The 26,323-nt window shown below is 37.9% G+C and overlaps 3 protein-coding genes across 4 annotated transcripts; 2 read left to right on the top strand and 1 right to left on the bottom strand.

The window, feature by feature from the left end:
• Positions 1 to 3,160: 3,160 nt before the first annotated feature.
• On the bottom strand, positions 3,161 to 5,570 carry LOC121412134. The gene is made up of 2 exons (XM_041605039.1): positions 4,071 to 5,570; positions 3,161 to 3,178 (listed from the first exon to the last, which is right to left on the bottom strand). The coding sequence occupies exons 1-2, from the start codon at positions 5,568 to 5,570 to the stop codon at positions 3,161 to 3,163; spliced, it is 1,518 nt and encodes a 505-aa protein (XP_041460973.1).
• Positions 5,571 to 11,781: 6,211 nt separating this feature from the next.
• Positions 11,782 to 16,456, top strand: LOC121412133 (plasminogen-like). Its single transcript, XM_041605038.1, has 4 exons — positions 11,782 to 11,794; positions 12,586 to 12,687; positions 13,379 to 13,477; positions 15,821 to 16,456. Exons 1-4 carry the CDS (start codon positions 11,782 to 11,784, stop codon positions 16,108 to 16,110), a joined length of 504 nt encoding a protein of 167 aa, XP_041460972.1. The 3' UTR covers positions 16,111 to 16,456.
• Positions 16,457 to 20,603: 4,147 nt separating this feature from the next.
• On the top strand, positions 20,604 to 25,014 carry LOC121412277 (skin secretory protein xP2-like). 2 transcript variants are annotated; one of them, XM_041605175.1, is made up of 5 exons: positions 20,604 to 20,796; positions 21,786 to 21,867; positions 22,215 to 22,814; positions 23,226 to 24,122; positions 24,519 to 25,014. In XM_041605175.1, the coding sequence occupies exons 2-5, from the start codon at positions 21,795 to 21,797 to the stop codon at positions 24,548 to 24,550; spliced, it is 1,602 nt and encodes a 533-aa protein (XP_041461109.1). In that variant the 5' UTR covers positions 20,604 to 20,796; positions 21,786 to 21,794; the 3' UTR covers positions 24,551 to 25,014. The 2 variants fall into 2 exon arrangements, with proteins under 2 accessions (XP_041461109.1, XP_041461108.1); XM_041605174.1 differs by having other exon boundaries at positions 24,513 to 25,014.
• The last annotated feature ends 1,309 nt before the right edge of the window (positions 25,015 to 26,323 follow it).

The following is a 26,323-nucleotide window of genomic DNA, read 5'->3' as shown; positions in this document are numbered from 1 at the left end:
CTACAGTACTGCTCTACTATAAAAAAAAAACACTTAAGATATTTTCACAGCCCCGTATTTTCCTCTATTCCTTTTCATTGGCATGATTGGAAGGCGTTTTGTCTGATACTATTTCAGCTCATATGATATAGCACTTATGTATTTTAGATTCCAAAACTTCTTCCCATTACCTGTTACTAATCAGATCGAGATGGCAGCTATATATGTTCTCTGGTTCATCCCAGCTTTTGTTATTCATGGACGTTTGCAAAAAAAAAAAAAATCCGGGAGTGGGTGGGGCTGCAAGACCTAAATTTTCGAAGAAACTTAAGAGCGAGGGGGTTTGTGATGGGGGAGCTTTTGCATTTTCTACAATAAAATTGAAGGATTTCGTGCACACTTTTGATGAATTTTGTGAATTTTGCCCTCACGATCGGCGGCCCCCGGCTGCGTACGGTCATGTTTGTCATCTTAAAGTCTTTAAAAGGGCTATATTACATTGGTTTGAAACAATTTCGTTTGCAATATAAGGCTCGTAATTTGCTGGAACTGCGACCCTGATCATGAAGAAACACCAGTCTGGGTCAGACTGGAGGAAACAGAAGGAGCAAAAAGAACTCCAAGACTGTTTAATTCTCAAGAAATTTATTTTTGAATGCTCTTAGAAACGCAACTTTTATACTCCATTTTTACACAAAGTCCTTACCGGGGGGGGGGGGTCCCACAGCCTCTCCCGCTCGATCGCTTCGGTATCTCACGCTGTCAAAAATATTGTGCCCCCTTCGGGATTTTGCCCCCCCAAAAAACTGAAAGTGTTCCGGCGCGCCTGGAAATGATGTTGCTCATAATGGTGGTATGTTGAAGGTATTATTGAGCGTATTTGAAAAGCTGAAAATTAAATCAATTTAGGCAGCTTATTTATGGTTTTAAGAAAGAGGTCTCACTCTAATTTTGAACCTTCATGACAGCATTAAAAATTGCCAGAAGCTCGTAATAGTCCAGGATAGGCCCCTTGGAATTTGACGAAACCTTTTTTTCATATGTAAAATATTTTTTTATGATGTCTTGTCAATTCAAGGGTGCTAATTACGATTCAGAATGATGCCAAAGTAACCTCGAGCATTTTCCGCAAACGGGCAAAATCCAATATAGCCGCCAAAATATGCCGAATTACCCATGAAAATCATATAATTGCCAGCAGATTGGCCATAAATTGTATCCAATTGTGTTGCAGGAGTGAAATACTCTCTGTAAAAACGATTTTTGAAAAAAAACACATTAATTTTCTTGATATTTAAAATGACCGCCATAGACCGCTGTATTCAACATTTTACGCAATGTGAATGGGGAAAATATTTTTCACAAAAGTGAGCACTAAATGCAAGTAATTGTGATTTTTTAAAGAACTAATGGATGAAAACAGGGCATAAAAGGCAAAACAGGGCATAACAGTGGCGTAACAGGGGTCGATGGCCAGGGGGGGGGGCAAGAGCCAAAAATATCCCGGTCATATCATGGAACAGGCATCATGAGGCAAAAAAATTGAGGGGCCTGGAGTATCGGGCAAAAAATATATTTATATAAATGCTAGCGAGCAAAAATTTGACATTTTTATTGCAAAAATCAAATTTTGTGATATTTTTGACATAATGTTGAAAAGATAATATAATATTTTTGTACGCCACGGTGAACAGGATTTTTATTATGATTGTGCACAACAGGGGGCCCAGTATGGCGCTTGTGGCAAGAAGTAGTTTAATATAAGTCCCGAGGGAGCGAAGCGAGCGAGATAAAAAAAAAACTTTTCTAACAGATTTTGACGTGATATTAAGAAAAATATTATACACTTTTTCTTTGCTTTTCCTTTCTTTCTTTCCTCCTTTTTTTTGTTTCGTTGTAAAACTTTTGGGGGCCATGGTCCAAACTCATCCATACCACAGTGCTTTATGAGTGGAGTCCGCGGTGGAGCCCCGGAACCTCAATTCAAAATGGTTTTTTAGATAAAAAACTTTCATCACAGCACAGAGCCGAATTACAAAAAGTTTTTACAATATAAAAGATTGAAATCATAAGGAATAAACAGAGTGTGGCATACAACAAAAAAAAAGTAATACAATAAAAAACAAATATGGTACACAAAGAGAAACTTATAAGAAAAAATGTGTCCAATATGACGTTAGCATCAATTACAAAAATCACAGAACTAAAACAAAAAATACAAATTCATAGATGAGACATACAAATTATGCAAACAAAGTACCAGATCATATACAAATAAGGTATAAATTAAATACATGAGTACACAGGAGATGACGGATAAGGAGAAAAAATAGGCAGAATAACAAGAGTGAGGAGAAAAGGGACAGAAGATAAAAAAACGAAGCAGCAATTAAATAAGGCGGATAAAAAAAAAAAAAAAAAAAAAAAAAAAACAAACAAGAACAATAGCATAGTAAACGAGATGGAGTAATTGGTCAATAGTGAAAACAACTTAATTTGGAATACAGCGTAAATATATAACGAAACAAAAGAATAACAAGAGAGAACGGTAGTGAGGCTACTATAAAAAACTGTTTAAGTTATAGATAATTCGATTTCAACATAGTCATGATAGTAAACTGTGAAGATAAAAACAGTGAAATTTGTCTGTATTGTACCGGATTACATTGTTAAACAAAAAAAAAAAAATAAAATGGAGTGCATAACGTTTGTGTTGAAAAAAAAGAGAATGGAGAAAAGCGAAAAAGGAGAAAGCATTGAGAAAAAAACTGAAACGTGAAGAGAAGGACTGTGATAATGAGAAGGAAAAGGAATAAACAGGCAGAGACCAAAGGTGAAAAGAATGAAGCAAGGGTAAAAGAAAAGGGAAGGAGATACTGAAAAGAATCAAATGATGAAGAAGGGGGAAAATGGATGAGGAAAGAAAGGGAAGAAGTAGTAGAAACAGAATGAGGGGAAGGATGGAGAAATAGAAAAGGTAATAAAGAGTCAAAGGGAAAAGTGAGACACGAAACCACAAGCATTTGAGGGATTGACAAGTCCAAAGAGCAGGTAGGAACAAGTAGCATACTTACTATTCACTTATTCTGGTTATTGTTAAGTATACGAATGAGATACGGTATTGCACTATTTTGCATTCGTTTAGTTTTGCATTTTGGCTCAGGGATTAGGGGTTTGCGTCTCAAGAATCTTGGATTATCTGGAGGGAAAAACGATTCAAATTGGTCTGTATTGAGTAGGGTTTTCTTAAAGAAATTCAAACTTGAATCTTCCCTTCTATCAGAGAGTGATTGAAGCTTCAATTCCACCAAGACATTATCGTAAGTAGAGTAGCGTGTGCCCATAACTACCCTTAAAGCCCTTTTCTGAACTCTTTCTAACCTTGTGATCTGCTCTTTGGTGAGTCCCCCGTTCCATACAGGAGCTGCATATTCCAACACGGGTCTAATATAGCACCTATATATTGTCAACAAATCATCTTGGGGAAGACCATGGCGTTTCAATAATCTAAGCATGTGAATTTTGCTGTTTGATCTCTTTATGATATCATTTGTGTTTTGGTCCCATTTTAAGTTGTTTTGAATAATGACTCCTAGAATTTTGGTTGATTGAACAGTTGCCAGTTCATGGGTACCAATATAAACTGATGGGTGCACTTGGAAAGACCTTTGAAAGCAAACATTCATTTGCGCACATTTTAGGGGGTTCATTTTCATATGATTGCGTTCACACCATGTTAGAATATAGTCCATAGATTTCTGCAATTCAGATAATTGGTTGTTGTTCCTACATTCTACAACAGAGAGATCATCTACGTATTTGAAGGTAGATGAGTTTTGAGAGGATGGCTTAATATCATTGACCATCGCTAAGAATATAATTGGCCCCAATTTAGTTCCCTGAGGGACACCTGCATGTAAGGTTACCCAATCAGAATGCGTTGAACGATATCTTACGCATTGCTGACGTGAACATAAAAAATCAGCAATCCATGGAATAATGGCAGATCTGGTACCAAGATCAATCAATTTCCTTATTGCTATCGTGTGGTCCACCCTATCGAATGCCTTACTAAAATCAGTTACAATTACCGAGGATGTAGCTTTAGGTTTGTCAGCATTATCGTACATCAAATGAAGCATGTTGATCAGATAGTGATTAGTTGAGAGGAATTTTCTGTTACCAAATTGGTTAGGGTCGAGTTTGGGTCTAATATCCTGTAGAATCCAGTTTGCCATGAATCCTTCAGCTATCTTGGCAAAGCGGCTGGTTAGAGAGATTGGACGAAGTTTATCTATCGTTGGGGGTTGTGTCTTTGGAACTGGAATAACGATGGCTCGTTTCCAGTTAGTGGGAACTTTGCTTTGGCAGAAAGAGGTATTGATTATGTCTGCCAAGGGGGTCGCAAGTTCAAGACAGAATTCCCTGATGATCCTAGCTGATATACCATCAGGGCCGCCAGCCTTAGACTGTTGCACTTTTGATAGTTCTTTATAAACTTCCCAAGAAGAAACAGTCGGGCAAGGGCTCTTAGATGGTAGGTATGATGGGAGCTCAGCTAAGTCGAGTTGATGGATATCGGATGCTACAGAGGCAAAGGACTGGTTGATGGCAGCAGCTATTGCAGCTTCATCGCTTGAAGGTATATCCGGAATTTGAATAGGCTTAGGATCCTTTGTATTTCCGGTCATCACTCGAATTTGACGAAACCAAGCTGAAGGGTTGTTTTTCTTCAAGCGTTGAACCCGTGAAGCATAGTATTCCTTCTTAGCATGTTCTATGCTCACTTTCAAGGTTGCCTTTAATCTCTTCCAAACTGCAATGTCATTTCGATGGAAAGCTCGTTGTCGTTCATTGATGAGATGCTTTATCCGTGGGGTCATCCATGGTTTGTCACACTTGTGAAGTTTCACCCTACGAATCGGAAAGAAATGATCTATTGCAGATTGGAGCGTTTGAATGAATAACTCATATTTTTCATTGATATCCACCTTGTTGGTAACGTCAGTCCAATCGACACTATTCAACCACATACCGAAGGACCGTATTGCACTGTCAGGCATAGGACGAGTTGTACGATAATGGCTAGCATTGCTTGGAGCTACATGGTCTCGTGGAAGCCAAAGTACTGAATTATGATCCGACTGACCTATAGGAGAACAGATGATAACTTCTTTATATCTTTCGCTGATGTTGCAAATAATCTTATCTAAGATCCTATCACCTCTAGTCGCTTGTCTTACAACTTGTTGAAAACGAGGATCGGCGATTAAGGCGGAAATGTCCAATCGGTTGAAGTCACCCGTTAGGAAGATTGCAGCTTCCGGATGGCGGGTCATGATATCGTCGATAGCTGCAAGGAGATGTTCAACCAATTGTGCTTCAACTGAATTGTCAGGCTGAGGGAAGTAGACAGCAGCACAAAAAATGCACGATATAGATCTAGGCAGTCGGTGAGGGCGCAATTTGGCCCAAACTAATTCCAAGTTGTCAGGTACCTTGATATTACTGGGTGACGTTGCATTTAAGTGGTGCTTGGCATACAGGGCTACTCCTCCTCCACTCCGATGCTCTCTAGACTTGACAAACATTGAATAACCTGGAATGGAAACCAGTCCAAGTGGAAGATCATGTTTGTACCAGGTTTCCGTGATGGCGCATAGGTCAACATCATGAACTTGAATAATTGCACTGAGTTCATCAAACTTATTGACAGCAGATCTTGCATTGCAAAGGAAGAGTGAAGGGAGTTCTGACCTATTTTTATCATTATTATTATCATTATCGATCCTTTGTATTGGAACAGTTACAAGGTTCGACGGATCACGTGATCTGAGTTCGGGAGATTTCACAGGGAATTGGTTCACTATTACTTGTATCGGGTGGTTCCTAGCTTTTCGTCGTCCTGCTCTTGTACCCCTGTGTCGATGCCTAAACAGTTTTCTCTCAATTTCTAATTCTTTGATCGTGTCCTTTACGGTTTCAGTTAGGCCTATATCAATTTTTCCTTTGTTACACTTGGCCCCAATGGTATATAACTCATTAATGCTATAATGGTAGTTGGTTGAAGAAAGTTCAGTACGATTATGAACATCCGTTGGATGGTTAGAGGGTCCGGGATTAATCTCTATATCCCCACAGCATATTATGGAGAGTTGAAAAGTTACACAAGCATTCGCATAGTAGGGAACACGGGCTTTGTGGTACCCCTTGGTAAGAATATTTTGACACCTGCATGCTCGTTCAGGGTGGTCGTGAAGATAGCCGTGTTCTATTACAGGCGTTTTCTTGGGACAGGTACATAAGAGTAAAAAGAGTAGGACGATTAGCTTATATATCTCCATCGAAGCGTTTAAGACTTTGCCTGCGACTTTGTCCCTTGCCTTAGAATGATGTTACCTTCTATTGTCAGAAGGGATTCTGTGCTATTGTTATATAAAAGCAATTTTAAACCTTACACATTAAACCTTACATTAAACCTTAATGAAATTGCGTGTATATTTATATAGCTTTCACACACAACACATAAATTCAATGTAGTTGCGTACCGTATCATCCAAATATTTAGAGGGGGCACACAATAATAAATGTGGGAAAATTGTTAAAAGTCGCCAGCGAGCGAAGCGACCCAGAAAGAAAAAACATTTTGGCCTTTTGAAATGAAATTCTAATTATGTGATAGATTTTTACATCATAGCAAATATCATGTCATACATTTTTTCCCATTCATCTCATTTCGCTGCCTCTTTCATTTTGTTTTATTTCCCCTTGGCTGTGGAACCACCCCTCCCCCGTACGCCAGTGCTTCAACGCAATGCTTAATGCAGGAAGGGTCCATATAGGGGGCCGTTACAGAGCCCTTTAAAGGTTACAGATGAAGAGCCCCAACTGCACGAGGTCTTGACTCTTGGACAGAGCCCCGGTAGCCAAAGAGATTTAGCAAGTTTATGATAGACTTTCGTACGAAATTATGCTTTATACCATCCACCTTTCTTCCCACTCTTTATCTTCAATCTTCAGCAGCCTGGTAGTAATATCTTGTCCCTTTTATTTTCCAATTTAGATTTTGCATCATTCAATTCTACCTTCATTTCCCGCTTTTGTATGTCTTTTTGTCATCTTTAATTTATTTCCCTGTCTTACTAATCATGCTGATGTATTTGTATATCGGGGAATATTGTTCTTTCTCACGTGTTCTTCTTTCCTTCCTTTTCCCGAGTTCTTTCCGTTTTCCCTGTTTATGTTTTTTTTCTTAGTTCTCCTTTCCCTATCCCCCTTTCCTCTTATTTCCCTTTCCTTTCCCTAATTTCCATTTCTTGCTTTCCCCTTTCCCTTTCTTTCTCCCCTTATTTATATTTTTTTTTTACTTTATCCCGTTTTTGTCTCACCTGCACAGCAGAGTGAGAATAAAGGCGCCGCTTTTCCGACGGCGGCGGCGGCGGCGTCAACACCAAATCTTAACCTAAGTATATCGACCTAGTTCATGAAACTTGGCCATAGGGTTAAGCAAGTATTACTGAACATCCTATTAGAGTTCATGTCACATGATCAAGGTCAAAGGTCATTTGGGGCCAATGAACTTAGACCATGTTGGGGGAATCAACATCAAAATCTTAATCTGAGGTTAAGTTTTTGAAATGTCATCATAACTTAGAAAATATATGAACCTAGTTCATTAAACTTGGACATAAGGTTAATCAAGTGTCACCTAACATACTGCATGAGTTTCACGTCACATGATCAAGGTCAAAGGTCATTTAGGGTCAATGAACTTAGACCATGTTGGGGGAATCAACATCAAAATCTTAATCTGAGGTTAAGTTTTTGAAATGTCATCATAACTTAGAAAATATATGAACCTAGTTCATTAGGGTCAATGAACTTTGGCCGATTTGGGGGTATCTGTTGAATTACAATCAAAACTTTAAAAGTTTTTGGATCTGATTCATGAAACTTGGACATAATAGTAATCAAGTATCACTAAACATCTTGTGCAAGTTTCAGGTCACATGATCAAGGTCAAAGGTCATTTAGGGTCAATGAACTTTGGCCGCATTGGGGGTATTTGTTGAATTACCATCATAACTTTGGAAGTATGTTGGTCTAGTTCATAAAACTTGGACATAAGAGTAATCAAGTATCACTGAACATCCTGTGCGCATTTTAGGTCACATGACCAAGGTCAAAGGTCAATGAACTGTGGCCATAATGGGGGTATCTGTTGAATTACCATCATAACTTTGCAAGTTTATTGATCTGACTTTTGAAACTTGGACATAAGAGTAATCAAGTATCACAGAATACCATGTGCAAGTTTCAGGTCTCATGATCAAGGTCAAAGGTCATGTGAGATCAATGAACTTTTGCCGCATTGGGGTATTTGTTGAATTACCATCCTATCTCTGTAAGTGTATTGGTCTAATTCATAAAACGTGAAAATAAGAGTAACCAAGTATCACTGAACATCTTGTGTGAGTTATAGTAGTTTTCATGGTGACAGCCCGCTAGACCGAAGGTCCGCTAGACCGAGGGTCCGCGAGACCGAAGGCCCGCGAGGCCGAAGGTCCGCGAGACCGACTTTTTTCCCTTCATCGGTTGCCGGTTGAAAGCTTGATATTCCAAGCATTTTGGTAACAATGATTAAGATGGGTAACTAATTAAAAGAACAATTGACGCAAGCGCGCGAGCTGAAAATTTTGATATTTCGATCTAAAAAAAAAAATTCAGTTTAATGGACGTTTTTAATAAAGAACAAGATGTATATCCAACCAAATGTTATTGCAAATCAAAGCGGGAGGTTTTTTAGGTTTACCTGAAAACGGGACATTCTATTCACCTATTTAATCATGAAAAGTATGGGTTTATGGCTAAAGAAGTGATGCGAGCGCGAAACGCGAGCTGAAAATTTTTATATTCCACTCTGAAAAACGGATATTTTGAGCACGATTTTGAATAAGAAACGAGTTGTGCATCTCAATTTCGCTTGCCGATTTCTGTCTAACATTACAATCTTATTTTATTTTTACACATCCGGAATTATTGGGGGGGGGGGGGGGGGTAAACGATATGTTCCCCCCTATCCCCCCAGGATCGACGCCTCTGATCGTAAGTTTATACTGTAAGTAGCAGAAACACCCCCTCCCTGCACCACACCCCCCTAGAGAGACGTTTCGTGCGCGCAGTACGTGTTTCGCACCACCGCTAGGGCGGTGGTGAGCAGGCGTGCTCGCATTATAATTTGTTGGTGAGATATGTGTCTCTTTCTCACGAGGCATGAAATCCTAGCAACGCCACTGATTCCATATAGTTACCGGGAATTATTTGGCACCCCCTCCCGTTAACAGGCACCTGTTACGCCACTGCAACGAGGCGTCTTAAACCACTCGACCGCGGCAACCGATGAAGGGAAAAAAGTCGGTCTCGCGGGCCTTCGGTCTCGCGGACCCTCGGTCTCGCGGTCCCTCGGTCTCGCGGACCCTCGGCCTCGCGGACCTTCGGTCAAGTGGTCGGACCCGTTTTCAAAGTCAGCACTGCTGCTATGTTGAATCGCGTGATGCAGGTGAGACGGCCGGAGGCATTCCACTTGTTTTATAATTATTTTCCAGGTGAACTCCACCAGGGGGTGGGGCAGCTTGCCCCCCTGCCCCCCCCCCCGCCCGCCTGTTACGCCACTGAACGAAATGTATCACTTGTTATGTCACGTATGTAATAAATAAATGAAGCATTTTAGTATTCAATAAATCATCAAACGCCCTGACAGTATTGACATGTATAACGTTAGTGGGGACAAAAAAATCAGAAGAGTGAGTACTAAAATGCATATTATTAAGATAAGCTAGTAGAAACCACAATATTAACGAAATATGATATTTAAGATGCAGTTTATGTGATAAATGCTGTATTTGAAATTCAAAATGGCCACCATAGATACATTATACCTTATGTGCAATGTGAATAGACAGAGAAACAAGAATAAGAACATATGCATGTAATTGTGATATACGAGTATTGTCTAAAAACATGTTTTCTAGCGAAACATATCATTTCTTTTGTCATGCATGAAATAAATGTTGTATTGTTAAATTCAAAATGGCCTCTATAGGCCCTAACAGTATTATATACAATGTAAATAGGGACATGTAATTTTGTAAGAATTTTGATGTCCTTGACTATGAAATCCATGTAATCCTTTCGTATAAGAACAATACTTGGATTTTGTTTGAAGGTTTGCAAGGTGGCATGTAGAAAGTGGAAATTGGAGAGTAGGGTAATCTTTCTAGAATGTAGTCCTGAAAAGGACTGTAAACCAGAAGAGATTGATGAGTTTAAAAAACAGCTTGGGTAGTAGGATGGATTAGGAGATGCTGGCTTAAGTCGGCGAGTAGAGATGATGAGGTAGAAGCAGTAGAGAGACTCGACGTTTCGGGCAGGTTGACTGTCCTGGCAGTCAAACTCATTATCCATGAGGATAATGAGGTCGAAGGTCGTCTAGGGGTCAAAGGTCAAATGATATGCGGTCATGTCCATCATTTATTGAAGTTTTGTTCAACTTGCTCTGATTTCTTTATTTCTGCATCAATCATGTTCATACTTGGCACATGATTCTTGGGTATAATACTACATGTGTATTCATGAGGATGATAGGATCAAATATTATATTGCATTATCGCAAAATCAGGCGAGGACATTAATTCTAACAGACGGATTCATGTCTTTCAAAGGCATCAAAACCTATGCAGCCCACAATAAAAGGATTTGATAAAATTACTAGCTATCCTATTAATAATACGAATCCCCGTACTTGTTTTTTTTTTTGCTTTTGCTCAAGAAAAAAATTCAATGCTAAAAGATACCATATTTAAAAAAAAACACCAACAAAACAATTTAAGTTAATGAATAGATTTGTAAATGGATTTGACAGCATAATTCGAAAATTATGGCTGAGATAATGAAAAGATTTATAAAAGAAAGTTTGCTGATTAGCAAAAAGTCTGATGATCAGTATTTTCTAATTTTCTACTGTTTGGCGCAACCTTTCTTTTGAACCCCTCACAAAAGTATCCCGTGTTCGCTCACGCATGAACGAAACTGATATTTTTCAATGGCATTTGAAAGATATAACTTGAGATCATCTACAACCAACAAAATATAGACATCATAATTTGAAACAAAATTTTGATAGACTTTTCAAAACTGTCCCGTTTTTTGATACGCACTGTAGTACATAATACTATTTGGGCCAGTGGCGGCTCGTTTTAAAATAAAATAAAACAATTTCCCTTACATGACATAATAAATGATATATCTTGTTAGCATTGTTGATTTTCATTCATTACTTCGTCCATAGATCACAATTTCTTGCAGTTTAGGGATATTTTTTTTAATTAGCTTTCCCTATTCTTATTGTACATAATAGGGTATGCAGAGGTTTATGGCGGCCAGTTTGAATATTAAGAAAATAAATATTTTGTTTAAAAAGCAATATTTCACAGAGTATTTCACTCCTGCAACACAATTACAAACGTTTTATACCCAGTCTGCTGGCAATTTTATGATTTTCATATGTTGGCGACCACATTGGATTTTGCCAATTTGCGGAAAATGCTTCAAGATTACACGAGTTGCAGCATTCAGATTCGTAATCAGCACACTGAAACCATAAAAAATATTGTATGTATGAAAAAACAAGGTTACGTCTCTTCTATCCTGGACTATAAAACCTTAACCTATATGCACAAATTGGATCATAGGTATTATGCGCGTTATCAAATATTCATATACAATCAGACTGGAAAAGGCACCATGACAATAAGTTGTAAATCGGGTTTAGTATGATGTTCGGTGGAAATGTCATTGGCAATTAATTGACAGAGTTGTGTGATATCGGATGGTCTATTGTTTGTTTGCATTATGTTTTTTTTAGGTAGACGTTCATCAAGTTGAGGATAACTTAATTATGCTTTTAGAACGCATTTTGACGGTTTCACTGCGGGGAAGGAATATTTGGGTAACCATGTACGTGAAAATGAAATATAAATGACAAAATCAAAGAAATTTATCAACATGACCATGACGGTATAGTGAATCGAATCGAAGAGGGTAAATATGTAAATCTTGGTAGAAGGTAGAAGGATGAAGATCAGTCTTTGAGGACTCGTTGGATTTTTATGTTTATGTGCTCAATCATTTTGGCAGAACAATTGCATTGTTTATTTAACCATTCAAAAACGTGGCTCGTTTCTAATGAAGATCACATAATTTTTATCCCTTATAAGAGCGGGGATTTACATATCACTGTTAAAAATCCCGTGAGTTTACAGAAAAAAGGAAGAGAAGATTTTGCAGAAAGCAATAACAGAATCATTCTGTAAGTTTATAAAACAGGAATTTTTCTGCAATTTAACAGAACAGGTCTGTTTAAAAAGGGGAAAAGGGTGTTTTATTTAAGAAAATTTGTAAGATTCCATAAACCAAATACCAATTTCCTGTAAGATTACACAATCTGGTAAGATTACAGGTGTTCTCGAGACTCTGCTGCAGGAACTTATTTTATTTTAAGGATATTTTTTAACAGTGTAGCATATTTCTTGTGTTCTATTTCCCAAGATTGCATGAGAGAACCTTGTCAATATGGCTGGTGTGAGGAGACTTTACTCGGCTACTACTGTCATTGTCCTCCAGGATTTGGAGGAATCAGTTGTAGTAAAGGTGTGTAAGATTAAATTAAATATATATTTTTTTAATTTGCCCGCCATTGCACATTTTAATTCGAAAGCAAAGATTTCATTTAAGGGGCTACTTCATTTCAATTTTTATCCATTCCTACTTTTTGTATTCGAACCGATGGTTGCTAGGCAATTTATTCACGACAGCTAAAGGAAAAGTGCCTTATTCAGCACAAGTTATTTATCCTAGTACATGTATATGTAAATTAGATTATATCCTACATAAATCAAATCCTGTATAGTGATTGGTCCAAATATCACGTAACCAAAGATATTCTAGCTATGCTGTTGAAACAAAACGCCCACTAATTTAAAGAAAAAAATTTATTCCGTGGTGTCAATAATGGAATAGTGCACTATTCCATCATTGACTATGTTGACGTCACAGATCATGCAATCTCTTGGAATCGCCTGTCAGCGCAGTGTCCCTATATACCGGGCAAAACAGACATGCTTAAAGGAAGAAGAAAAATCAAGATTATGATGAGCACAAATGAGTAGTATTTGGAAACATCGCTGTTTTACTTGTAAGAAGTAGTAGCAACAGCAGTAGTAGAAATTGTAGAAGTAGTAGTAAAAGTAATAGGAAGAGGAATTAGCAGTAATCGCATACGTGTTCTTTATTAGTGAATGTCTTTGCAATTCATGTTGATTATCCACTAATTCCCTAACAGGAATGCACACAGTTAGCTCTATGGTGACCGCAATGACTACCACGACTACGCCATCACCACCACCGACACCTATCCTCTCTACTAGCAACTTCCAAAATAGTAAGCAATTGATTGTATTTATAATGTTCAACCAAACGTGCCTATATAAGAAGGCCCCTTTAAACCTAGCTCACGGTTGAATAGCACAGACGGTCACTGCCAAATTTTTGTTTCAACAAAATATATTGACAATCCAGTTTTCGTAATAAAATGAATAGATCATCACCTGGCATTCATATTTGGAGCGTGCAAATTAATATCATACATGTTTAATGGAAGAAAATGATAAAAGATGATCATGACCACAAATAAGTAATATAAAACAAAACATTGTTTTATTTGTGAGAAAAGTAGCAGCAGCAACAGCAATATAAGAAATATAAAGTAGTTATAGTAAAAGAAGTCATATTAGTAGTAATAATAGAAGCAGTAGTAGTAGTAGTAGTAGTAACAGTAGTAGTAGTAGTTGTATATAGTAGAAATAGTAGTAGTAGTAGTAGTAGTAGTAGTAGTAGCAGCAGCAGTAGCAGTAGCAGTTGTAGTAGTAGTAATAGTAGTAGTAGATGCAGTAGTAAAGCAGCAGTATAAGAAGAAGACGTAATCAGGGTGACCAGACGTCCCGTATTTCCCGGGATTGTCCCGTATTTTGCTCCTTCGTCCCGGCGTCCCGACAAACCCTTCCCGGGACGCCTATTTGTCCCGTATTTCAGAATATTGAACAAATGTAGTTAATACATTTAAAAGTGAAGAATTTTCATTAAATAACCAACAGATGACGGAGCAGAAACAACAATTAAATGGATAACTGTAAAGTTTTGCAAGTTCTGCGGTGATTTTCTAAAACAATTTACTTTTTAAAATTTTTTAAATACATTAAAAAATAACACCAAATAACATAGTGATTTTGTTAGATGATTGGATTTTTTTTGTTTGCTTGAAGTTTGAACTTTTGTCCTCTTTCTTTCTTTTCTACCCTATCCTTCCTGCTTGTCCTTTTTTGTTCCATCTATCTTTATTTCCTATCTTTCTTTCCTGAACATTTTTTTCTCTCTTTCCTTCTTTCTCTGACTTTCCTTCTTTATCAAAATTCCTTTTTTATTTCCTTCATTCTTTCTTTCCTTGAAATTTCATTGGCTTCCTTCTCTCTTCCTCTCCTGTTTCTTTTCGTTCTTTCTCTCCTTCCATTATTTTCTCTTCCATTATTTTAAGTTTTCGTTCTCTCCTCCCTTCATTCTCCCCTCCCTCTCTTTCTTCCTTTCTTTATTTCATTTTTCCCTTTAATTCTTTTCCCTCTTTCTTTCTTTCTTTCATTCTTTCATTCTTTCTTTCCTTCCTTCCTTCTTTCTTTCCTTCCTTCCTTCCTCCCTCTCTCCCTGTTTTTCTTTCTCTCAAAGAATGAAGGATACATATTTCTTTCCTTCATTCTTTCCTCCTCATTTTTCTTACTTTCAAATTTTCCCTTTGATTCTCTTTATTTTTTTTCACATATTTATTCATCTTCCATTCCTTTCTTTTTCTTTCTTTCTATATTCATTTCAAAGAATGACGGAAACTTTTTTTATCTCTATTCTTTCTTTCATCTTTCTTTTATTCTAACTTTCTGTTATTTTTTTAAAAATAATTTCTTCATTTTCTGTCCTTCTCAATTCATCTCTTTTCTTTCTCTCCTTCATTCTTTTATTCACCCTCCCTTCCAATTCTTTATATTTTTCACAAGTCTAACACTGTGTGTGGGCAACTTCGAGGCGGTCTGAAACCACCTATTTTGATCTTTGTATATTGTCCCGTATTTCATTTTGTGAAATCTGGTCACCCTGGACGTATAGTAGTAGTAGTAGCAGCAGTAGTAGTACATAATAATAGTAGTAGTAGTAGTTGTTGTTGTAGTAGTAGTAAAAATAATAGAGGAATTAGTAATGTTCTACGTGTATTTTATTACTGTATGCCTTTGTAATTCTGGTTTATTATCCACTAATTTTAGAAGGCCCTTTTAAACTTTGACTCTACGGTTGAATTATAGATTAGAAGGCTACTGCAAAACCCTTTTTCAACTAAATATAATTTACAATCCAGTTTTCTTAAACAAAATTTCTTTCATTATTTATTTTCTATTATATATATTTTTTATAAGTAAGGTTTGTCTTTAATTTGTTATAGAGAAGAATACAGCGCAAGAAGTTCATCGTATTATATTTTTGCAATCATGATATAACTACATTGCCAATTTTCGCTCTTGATTTCAGTAAGATTTCTACAGTTTAGTAGTTTTCGTGTTTAAATGTTTTTATCAGCGGTAGCTATAACTAATTCTATTTTTTAAAGAAAATTTTCATACTTTGATAATCCATCCTGAAAGAGCTTCATTCTCCCAAAATGTATGTTGTGTTTTTGTTTTCTACCAAGGTCTCATGGATTTTAATGAATGCTATACAATGGTGGATGGAAACGATTACAGAGGTGAGGTATCCATCACTCATAGCAATAAGACGTGTCAAAATTGGACATCACAGCAACCTCATTCTCACACCCGGAACCCGGTGAATTACCCAGACGCTGGGCTTGGAGACCATAACTTTTGCCGCAACCCCGACGGGGAAGAGTATGCCTGGTGTTATACCATGTCACCGTCGAGCCGCTGGGAATATTGCGACATTGGAACCCCCAAAGATGAATGCACACCAGATTCAATGTGAAGCCCCCATCACATCCGAATCAAGCAGAATTGGCCGGAATGCGAGGACTATTGTTCGACCACCAGTTGGTCATTTAATTCTACTTCGAACACCGTTCGAAAATACCCCTCGAATGTTTTGAACATGACAAAAATCTTCGGGACGGCCAAAAAAAATGACAAAAATATTTCGAATGCACTCAGAATGCAGTCATAATATTTAGAATGTCCAAAAATGTAGCACGAATTATCAACCTGACTCCATTGCGGTTCATTTTGACTAGTGTATGATGATTCACCTGGTCAATTTACTGAATTTCAACTCCAGTTTGGTGAATTCATAAGTTCCTCCCAAAAAATTCTAGATTTTTTGAATATTTTTTTCGTTCCAGCTTCTGCTTGATTCCTGCTGATTCCGAATAAGTGTAAAGGCCATGTCCTTTCCCAACAACAATCTGAATTGAAAAAAAAAATACAGAGGCGTTATGAACCAAAACATTTTGGGGTAGCGAGATGTGTATTAATAGGCTGAATTTATTTTAAAGAGTAGCAAGTGAGCGAAGAGAACGAGCAAAATTTTCGACGTTTTCATTACAAACATTCCAGTTTGTAATACAATTTGACATAGTATTCAGAATTTGTTATCAAATTTCGCCCACCTCTCTTAATTTTATTTTCTTTTCTCTTTTTTCTTGGTCGTGATTTTTTTTTTTGGGGGGGCAAGCGCCCACCAAGCCCTCCCCCTCATCGTATGCCGCTGAAAAAAAATTAACTTAGGAATAACGACCATTGAGAATAATATCACACAAATATATATCAGAATTTGAGAAAGTATAGTGGAATTATTTATCCGAGATTGGTCTTGCAATTACAATTTTTTCCAGATGGGCGAAGAAAACACCTGATATATTTGTTTTATATCCTAATTGCAATTACATGTATTTAGAAACGAAATCTATAAGCTGAGCTTGCAGAGTCTCGTTACTTGAGTTGAATTACCTATTGTTCACCAGCCCACCGCGCTCATCTGTAAGCGGATAAGTGCCTACGCCGATGCATCACGGGACTTTCAGTATCCTGAAATAATGACATCGTATATTGGTATAGCGAAAATAATATCGAGGTCTGACGTCACGCAATATAATGGTTGAAATATATTTGGTCACATGATGCTATTTGAACCAATCATTATACAGGATTTAATCAATGTAGGATATATCACCTATATAGAGCGTTTTAGCGATGCATTAAAAACGCGTATTTTGGTGTGCATCACAATTGCCCGTGCAGTATCAGAGCATATCCCTAAAAGTACCAAAATCCGACGAATATCCCATTTGCTCTTGTAAAAAAAATTGCTGTTAAATAGGCATGAGTGCGATGGTGCGAGATTTCGCATGAGGTGAAAGAAAGATGCTCTATTCAACGAGACGTTAGCCGAGTTGAATTGAGCGTTTCTTTCTTTCACCGAATGCGAAATCTCGCACCATTGAACGAATAAGAATATTCGCTATTTGTGTTGTACACCGCCTCGGAATCTAGCGAAAATATGAAGAAAAAAAGGGTTTTTCCCTCCAGTAATCTATGAAAAGGGAGCACAAATATTGAAAAGCGAAAAGCAAAATCCCACAAGCCGGGCCCGCAAGCGCACATGATCTTGGACAGCATTGCGCATTTAGCCAGCGGGCTGTACGCGCATTGTCACCTTATTCAATAAAATGGCATTGTGACGTCACCTCCTAAAGCCGTGCAATGGTACAATTTGGACGGTACATTTTGGATGGTACGTCTTGTGTGCAACGGTACGAATGTGTGGCATTCAGCCTCCCATTTGATCGCGTACAACAAGCTAAGTAGGCGTTGTACAATATACAAATAGCGAATAGGCATGAGTGCGATGGTGCGAGATTTCGCATGAGGTGAAAGAAAGATGCTCTATTCAACGAGGCGTTAGCCGAGTTGAATAGAGCGTTTCTTTCTTTCACCGAATGCGAAATCTCGCACCATTGCACGAATAAGAATATTCGCTATTTGTGTTGTACAACGCCTCGGAATCTAGCGAAAATTTGAAAAAAACAAGAGTTTTTCCCTCCAGTAATCTATGAAAAGGGAGCAAAAATATTGAAAGCGAAAAGCAAAATCCCACAAGCCGGGCCCACAAGCGCACATGATCTTGGACAGCATTGCGCATTTACCCAGCGGGCTGTACGCGCATTGTCACCTTATTCAATGAAATCGCATTGTGACGTCACCTCCTAAAGCCGTGCAATGGTACATTTTGGATGGTACGTCTTGTGTGCAACGGTACGAATGTGTGGCATTCAGCCTCCCATTTGATCGCGTACAACAAGCTAAGTAGGCGTTGTACAATAACGCCTACTTAATTTACCAGTAAATCAACTCGTTCAATGTGCAATGCGATCAATAAAAAAATTATTTTATTAATTATCATAATCATTAAATACATTGGTAATCATTCAAAAAAAAAACCTGACCATCAGACACCGGTCACTATATAGGCAATTAAATTTTGAATAAGCTACAATCCAGGAAGTGAGACAGAGAGAGGGGGGGGGGGGAAATGGAGGTGGAGAGGGAAGGGTACTTATGATATTTAATCTGTAAAAGAACAAAAAGAAGAGGAATGCCCTTTTAATCAAGTCTTGCATATCTCTTGCTTGTAACAGGTACCATTACATTTATACTCTGACTCTCACGAACACACTTATGAGGTCCACAAGATGAATATGCTTCACTAAAACTACAATTCCTGTTCACTCATGCATTGAATTTCAATTTAGTAACTCATGATATTAACTTATCTCACTCATTAATTTAGCTTAGCAAGTTTCAAAGGACTAACCTCTCAAAAAAAATAAGGCTAATCCCTGCACAGCCTCGCCGAGCTTAGTCTCTCAGGAGGAGAGAAGCGGGGAGGGGGGAGTGAGTTGGAGAGAGGGGTTGCTAAACGTTCTGTTGACCTTTATCCCATCAACGTACTTCATCTACCTAAGTCAATTACCCCCCCCCCCCCTTCTCCTGACTGTCATGATGAACACATCGTTGAGATCCACATCATAAAGACAAAATGCTGCACTAAAAATTGCAGTTCATGATCGCTCATGCATCAAATTTCAATGCAATAAAGCATTCCATTTTCACAAACAACAAACTGATCACAACTGATATTTAATTCACCAAGTAACATTCAACTTTGCAAGTACCTAACAAAAACCTGAAAGAAATTGGAAGGATAATTCTGGCCTACCCTAATTTTCATACCCTTTGTTTCAGTTGGCAGTGCTCACTCAAGCATGAATAGTTTTCCAACTTGTTGTGTCATTTAAAAGTTGACCTTATTGGCTTTCCATATCTATACGTCTTTTTCCCCAAAGTGAGTGCTACATTTTTATTTGGCAGCCATTTCAAAAGCGTATAGTGTTTTGGGACGTACTGTATAGGTAATAATGTACCTAATGAATAGCAAGCCTTTTGAATATTGTCAAAGAAACGTACCAACCATTACATCCATCAACTGGATAAATTTAATTTAATATATTTCCGTCGACGTTTAATCTGAGCTAAGAATATATTTTTGACACAGACCATTAAAGCCTCGTGATTAAAGAGAAATGCCAGTAGTTGCAGTAAACACTGATTTCATGAGAAAGTCTGTAAAACCAGGCTTAAATGTCAGTATATCATCGGGGATCTAGATCTGGTACAGTTACATAAATGTTCACACTGAAGATCACCAACACAGATAGGCACACGTGGGACAGTATTATTATTGCTGGAATAAAGACCCGACGGAAGTCGGGAAGTCCAGAATCCTTTGGCACATATTTATTATTCATACAAACAGACACTTGGGTGGTCATTATTAGATTCTGTAAAAAGTCATTTTGAGATCGTTACCAAAACTGGAATTTATCTTTAAGATGTTACTGTGTTTAAACCGATTGACAAGAATATTATCAAATTAAATGGCGTAATGAATACATACGGGTTTCCATCGTCTTGCCTTTGTCTCTTTGCGTCCTGTGATTAAGATTTTGTCGTGTCTTACCTGAAGAACATTGCGAATACCATCAATGTACGCTTACTTTTAAGCATCTTCTTCATCCCCGTTATCCCCTTTCAATCCTGTTCGGATTATAGATCAAGAGCGATATCTAAGTTTGTATTAAAATACGACTTCCTCATTTAAAGAAATAGAAGCTGTGCAGCTTTAGATCAATTATGATATTCGAATTGAAACGCCGATGCAGGAAGTTGATGAAAATGGTAGCTTCTGATGCGAAGTCTGATGATGCAAGGTATTGATTACTATCGATAATTCCATTTCTTTCGTCTGTAGAAAGAGAGCAAGTACATAGTTTGTGTGCGTCATATACACACATCTTCTTAATGAGTTTCTATTCCACGCTCGCCGGAAAGCTTTAACATGTTTAATGTAAAGAACTTTATTGATAATAATCGGAAATATTATAATAAAGAAGAGTCTCAATTTCAATCATAATTTGCATACTGGATATAATCTTAATGTGTGGCTATCAAAAGAGAACATATTCAACATCTTATAAATAGGGAGAGACAGGTCGAGCAGTCATCAGTCGCATCTCTGAGCTTCCAGAAGAAGGAAAATACGAGGACAATCGGAGCTATATAGTTTCTAACTACATTCACATAGCTTTAGAAGTTTGAGGTGAGTATTTAATTTTAGGTTTTCTCCTCCCGCCATGAACAATCTGCCTGCTTCCTTATTATCGTCTGATTCCGGAAATCAGAACGTTTATCGACCAGTCTGCCTGTCACAATGCTTTTCGTTCGATAGTTCTGCCTCGTATCGATTATTGCAATGGTCTTCCTTCTACAATCACCTCTAATCAATTAATTCGTGTTCAACCACTACGATAGAATTTTTTACTGTGTCAGCTTCAAAATCCTAGAATGATTTGCCTCTAATAACAAGACAGTCTCCATCAATAGAAATTTCCCCCCCCCCAAAAAAAAGCGCCAACATCCCATCTCTTTCGCAGTTTGTAGTTTCATTGTTTTAGCATTATTATTTAAACAATTCACACTTTTTTATCATCCATCAGCACTACAGTAAAATAAAAGATAGTAATTTCGAAATATGGCACGGGGTATTCATCAAATAATATAGTTTTTTCCAGGCCGTTAAGTTGATGTTGATAAAGGCAGAAACAAGTGACAAAAACAAGTGAAAGAATGGCGAAAATCCGCCAAGGAATAGGAGAGTTGTTGATAAACTCTTATTCGTCATTTTTGTTACGTTAAATGCATACAGGTTCCCTAAATAGTGTATTCCATATTTTAATTCCATGCTTAAACACTTTCAAATGGCTCATGACGAATTAGATTTTTTTTTTCATGATAGGAGCATGTATAAAATAATGTGGCTGATGATAAATGCACATTGAAATATCGTTTTCTTAATCTGAAAAAATAGCAATTTGGAATGTATATTACGTGACTTATGCGTGTTCTGCTCAGTTGTAACAACGCAGAATTATAAGTGTTCATAAATCTGCTGTGTTTTAGTATTGTAAAGCCCAAGCCTCATTCATAACTTTCCATCATTTCTATTTCGCTTTTTACTGAACCCAAATGGATGACACGATGGACGTCCCTTTTAAAGTACTTATTTCTTCTTTTACCATGTTTACACAGCTTTCAAATATGGACCGGGCAAATGTACTGGCAGCACTTGGATTAGTGCTTCTCTTTGCGGTGACGTCAAATGGTGCTCCATGTAAGTTTCATGTGTTTTTCTCTTGCTCGGCATAAATGGCACCTTCAGATCTGTATAATACTTAACTTTAATTGCATTCGCATGATTAATGAACTGATAATTACGAATTCGAGTATTATCTTGGCCATTCTCTGAAGGTTTTTCATGATAAATGTATACTGAGCGTTGAAATATTTTTTAATGAAATCTCATTCGCATTTATTATTTAGTTGATGCATGGATATTGCTGTGACATTTTAAACCATCCTGTGTATCGTTTAGAATTGTTTTTAAGAATCAAACAGATGGATCAGAATTGAGCCTAAAATGCAATCTAAGATGGTTACATTTCCTTCCCTGTTCTTCAGATTCTAACAAATGCACGAGAGGAGTAAGCGGTACGGTGTGTGGCGATAACGGTGTTACCTATGACGACGCGTGCGATGTCGACGACGATGACGACGACACGAACGGAAATGGAGGAGTACAGGTTGCCCACTCCGGTCCATGTAATGGAGGAGGAGGGGGAGGTCACGCTCCGGCAGCGGCTCCTCGTGCCCCTGCACCCCATGCTCCAGTTGTACCACATGCTCCAGCACCTCAGGCTCCAGTTGCACCACAAGCTCCAGCGCCCCATGCTCCTGCACATGCTCCAGGGGGCGGTGTTAATGGTGACACAAGTGGAGAAACTGGTTACGGACATGCACCTTCTGTCGGCTACGCACCCGCCCCTGCAGCACCTGCTGCTCCAGCTGTTGGATATGCTCCAGCCGCTCCTGCTGTTGGCTACGCTCCCGCTGCACCAGCTGTTGGTTATGCTCCTGCAGTTGGTTATGCTCCCGCTGTAGGTTACGCTCCAGCTGGTACGGATGTATATTATGCTCCTGCTTCTGGTGATTCTGGCTATGATTATGCGTACGAAGATGACAGCGACAGCAGCGAAGAAGGATACGGCTATGAGTATTATGGTATGCCCTGTAATTATAATGTTTGATATTCTATCTTCATATATTCATATATTTCAATTTGTTTTCATTTTAAGAAATGTGTCAGTATTCATATATTTTTGTATAAACTAAAATCTTTGAAAGAGTATCACCAAGATTCCATTTTAAAATATAGATAGGAAGGGAGAACATACATGTATAAAGCACGAAGACAAAGATCATACCAATGCAGGACCATCATGGCTATTAAATACCATTGAACTTACTGTATCAAAAACAACTTGTTTTCCTGCAATTTAGATTCAATATCTCAATCCTCACAAAGAAAGAAGCTAAAGCTGGTGATTTTGGGTTATCATTATCACGACTTTTTCCCCTCGCATTGCTAATTTACTGATATGACAACATACGACTAATCCTTATTCCATGCAGGTTACGAAGCCATCCCCGTTGGCCCTGTTGGATTTGCCCCAGCTCCAGCAGCCCCAGCTTTCGCTCCAGCTGGGCCTGCATATGCTCCAGCTGGACCAGCATACGCCCCAGTAGGAGGTGGATTCGGAGGATGTGATGGGGGAGATGGAAGTGGAGAAGGATGTGGCGGCGGATATGGTACAGGTGCCGGAGGTCCCGCTGGTTTTGCCCCAGCTCCAGGTGCCCCATCCTTTGCCCCATCTGGTCCAGGATATGCACCAGCTGGACCAGCATACGCACCGGCTGGACCATCATACGCACCGGCTGGACCATCATACGCACCAGCTGGACCCGCATACGCCCCAGTCGGTGAGGGTGGCTCTGTTGGATGTGGCGATTCTGGAAGTGGAGAAGGGTGTGAAGGCGATGAATCAGATGGTGACGATAGCGGAAGTGATGAAGGAAATGACTCTGGTGCCTCAGGTGTAGCCGCCGCTCCTGGAGGTGCTGCTGCCCCTGTCCCTGCCCCAGGGCTCCCGCGTGCACCTCCTGCCCGTGCACCACCAGCACGTGCACCACTTCCGGCACCAGCTGCTCCAAGTGCCCCATTGAGGCCCCAGGCACCAGCTCCACATGCTCCATCTGGACCCAGTGGTAAAGACGATTCTTCAGAGAAACACTCTCCATCAGCTCCAGCAGCCCCAAGTGCTCCGGTACCGTCAGCACCAAGGGCACCAGCCGCTCCCGCTCCACCAGCTGCACCTGCAGCACCTGCTGCTCCAGCTGCCCCAGCACCTAAAGCTCCATCTGGAGGTTGTGCAGCTGGTGATGCTGGATGCAATGGCGGTAGTGGTGGTGATAACGGAGGAAATGACTGTAATGACTCTGGCTGTAAGGATGATGATGACGATAACAACGGTAAGACACTTGATTTACCCTAATGACATGTTACCTATTAAGAATTGTATTGTATTATGTAAGGTTCCTTAGACCCTATTTATGTTAAATTTAATTTCATGACTATGTTGGACTCAAATACCAAACTCAGTACAATTTCCGTTTATCAAAGTTTATTTTTTATTCATGTTATGATAATGATAATAAAAGTAATAGTAATGATAATAATAATAATAATAAAAATAATAATAACAATAATATGATAATTATAATTTTTAATAACAAAAGAGTCTTATTAATATTTCATGAATATTGTTAGATTCATTATGTTACCAGCGGTGACTGATATGTGAATGAATAGATCCATATTTAGCTATTATATATTGCACATTTTTTCCTTTCATTTCCCAGTTGCAGCTCTCCACGAGGTGGTAATTGGGTCCCCTTAAATCAAGTGATCTTGGAACCCATTTCATTTTACCTGTGGTAGCCTACCGCTGATACAGTCGGACCCGTTTTGAAACTCCATCCTCATGGTCGGAATGGGACACCGTAAATTCTTCATTTGTGACGACGCGTGTTGAGTTAATGAAACTCGGGTTTCCAAACTTTATTTGGAATGACTATGGTAATTTAAGTAGATATAGTAATGTCGTATTTATTACTTATTTAATAATTTATTCACAAAAGTTATTACATAATCATATTTATCTTTGAAACTCAAATGACTGTGAGGTCTCAGTTCGATATGTCATGCTTAATCATGACATATTTATATCGGAGTGATAAAAAGATAACTTGTACGTGATCTGAAATTATCTTTGATTTATCTTAAAACTGGTCAATAAAGCAATGAAAAGACCTATGTGTTCATTTTTTATTAATTGTTGTTGTGTCTATGTTGATATTATTGTTTAATTTATTAATATCAATTAAAAATTGTTATATTTCACGGATATCTTGCGCTGTATTAGGTGTCGTGTCTTCTTTTGTTTATTTGATTATAGAATATTGAGATATAGATTGATGGAATTTCGATAGGAATCGACATGGGTAAAAGGGAGGGAGGGCGGGTGGTCGGAGTACGGATACTGGTGAGAGGGACACGTATATGTATTTGAAAGAAAACAAAGATGATCGTAGAGAGGGAGAGTATGAGAGAGATATTGAGAGATATTCTTAGAAAAAGGGTGAATTTTACAACAAATGTAAAAAAATATATATATATAAACATATGAATGTGTGTATATATATATATATATATATATATATACATATATATATACATATATATATATATATATATATATATATATATATATTATATATGTATGTATGTATGTATGTATATAAAGTTTCATCTAATGTTCAGAAAGTGACAAGAACAAATTCAAAAATTGAGCTTTGGCGCCATATACGCTATATTAAACTGGATGCGTTGCGTAGTAACTGCATCATTATGTTAACACAATGATGTTATAATTAAGACATTTCATTGTAGTTATTCTTCTGTCATAATAATTAAACTTATTTGAATAATGACAGACCCATTTTCAAATCGAATTCGGAGAAATACTAACAATTTTTTGCTATTCTTCCATCATTTTGTAGATTATTTCTATCCTTGACGGAGAATGCATACATACTCATAGTGATAGAAAGGAAAATACATCTTTTCAAATTTGACATTCTTTTGCTTAGTCAAAATTCAAAGTTTAACTTGTGAAAAAAAGATGATTGTATAGCGCATATAAAATGTATAAAAAACACATATGACAATTTCAAACTCTACATCATCACCAAGCATTCACCCTTTAACAGATGGCTTACTGATTCATGCAATAATGTTGCATGAGTCAGTAAGCAGCAGCCTAACCGACACGTCGTCCTTTCTCGATCATCCACCTCATTCAGAACAATCTCACTGCTTTCCTACTCTCCACTCAATCTCATCTCTTTATAAATTATCATTGCATTAGTATTCATAAAATAGGCATCACACCACACTTTCATACTAGAGGACTACTAATCAATTCCCTCATTCTAAACAAGATGTTTAATGTATATAATAAAACATTATACACTTCCGTAGGAACATTAAGACAGCATTTATTCAAAACGAGATAAAAAAATATATAATCATTTTTTTACTGGAAAATAATTAACATTTTTCAAATGACACCCGGCGGGTTTTACTAAGTGTTTATCACAGTAGTTATGAA

This window comes from Lytechinus variegatus, chromosome 3, assembly GCF_018143015.1.
Source record: "Lytechinus variegatus isolate NC3 chromosome 3, Lvar_3.0, whole genome shotgun sequence".
In the NCBI taxonomy this organism is placed as follows: Eukaryota; Metazoa; Echinodermata; class Echinoidea; order Temnopleuroida; family Toxopneustidae; genus Lytechinus; species Lytechinus variegatus.
Note: the sequence above shows the minus strand (reverse complement) of the source record. Positions and strands in the feature narration are given on the sequence as shown.

Excerpts from the sequence above, each read along its gene's own strand:
- LOC121412134 (XM_041605039.1), bottom strand. The coding sequence starts at position 5,570 with ATGTTTGTCAAGTCTAGAGAGCATCGGAGTGGAGGAGGAGTAGCCCTG.
- LOC121412133 (XM_041605038.1), top strand. Across the intron at positions 12,688-13,378 it reads AGGAATCAGTTGTAGTAAAG|GAATGCACACAGTTAGCTCT; the intron begins GTGTGTAAGATT and ends ATTCCCTAACAG. Across the intron at positions 13,478-15,820 it reads TACTAGCAACTTCCAAAATA|GTCTCATGGATTTTAATGAA; the intron begins GTAAGCAATTGA and ends TTTTCTACCAAG.
- LOC121412277 (XM_041605174.1), top strand. The coding sequence starts at position 21,795 with ATGGACCGGGCAAATGTACTGGCAGCACTTGGATTAGTGCTTCTCTTT. Across the intron at positions 22,815-23,225 it reads ATACGGCTATGAGTATTATG|GTTACGAAGCCATCCCCGTT; the intron begins GTATGCCCTGTA and ends TATTCCATGCAG. Across the intron at positions 24,123-24,512 it reads TGATGATGACGATAACAACG|TTGCAGCTCTCCACGAGGTG; the intron begins GTAAGACACTTG and ends TTCATTTCCCAG.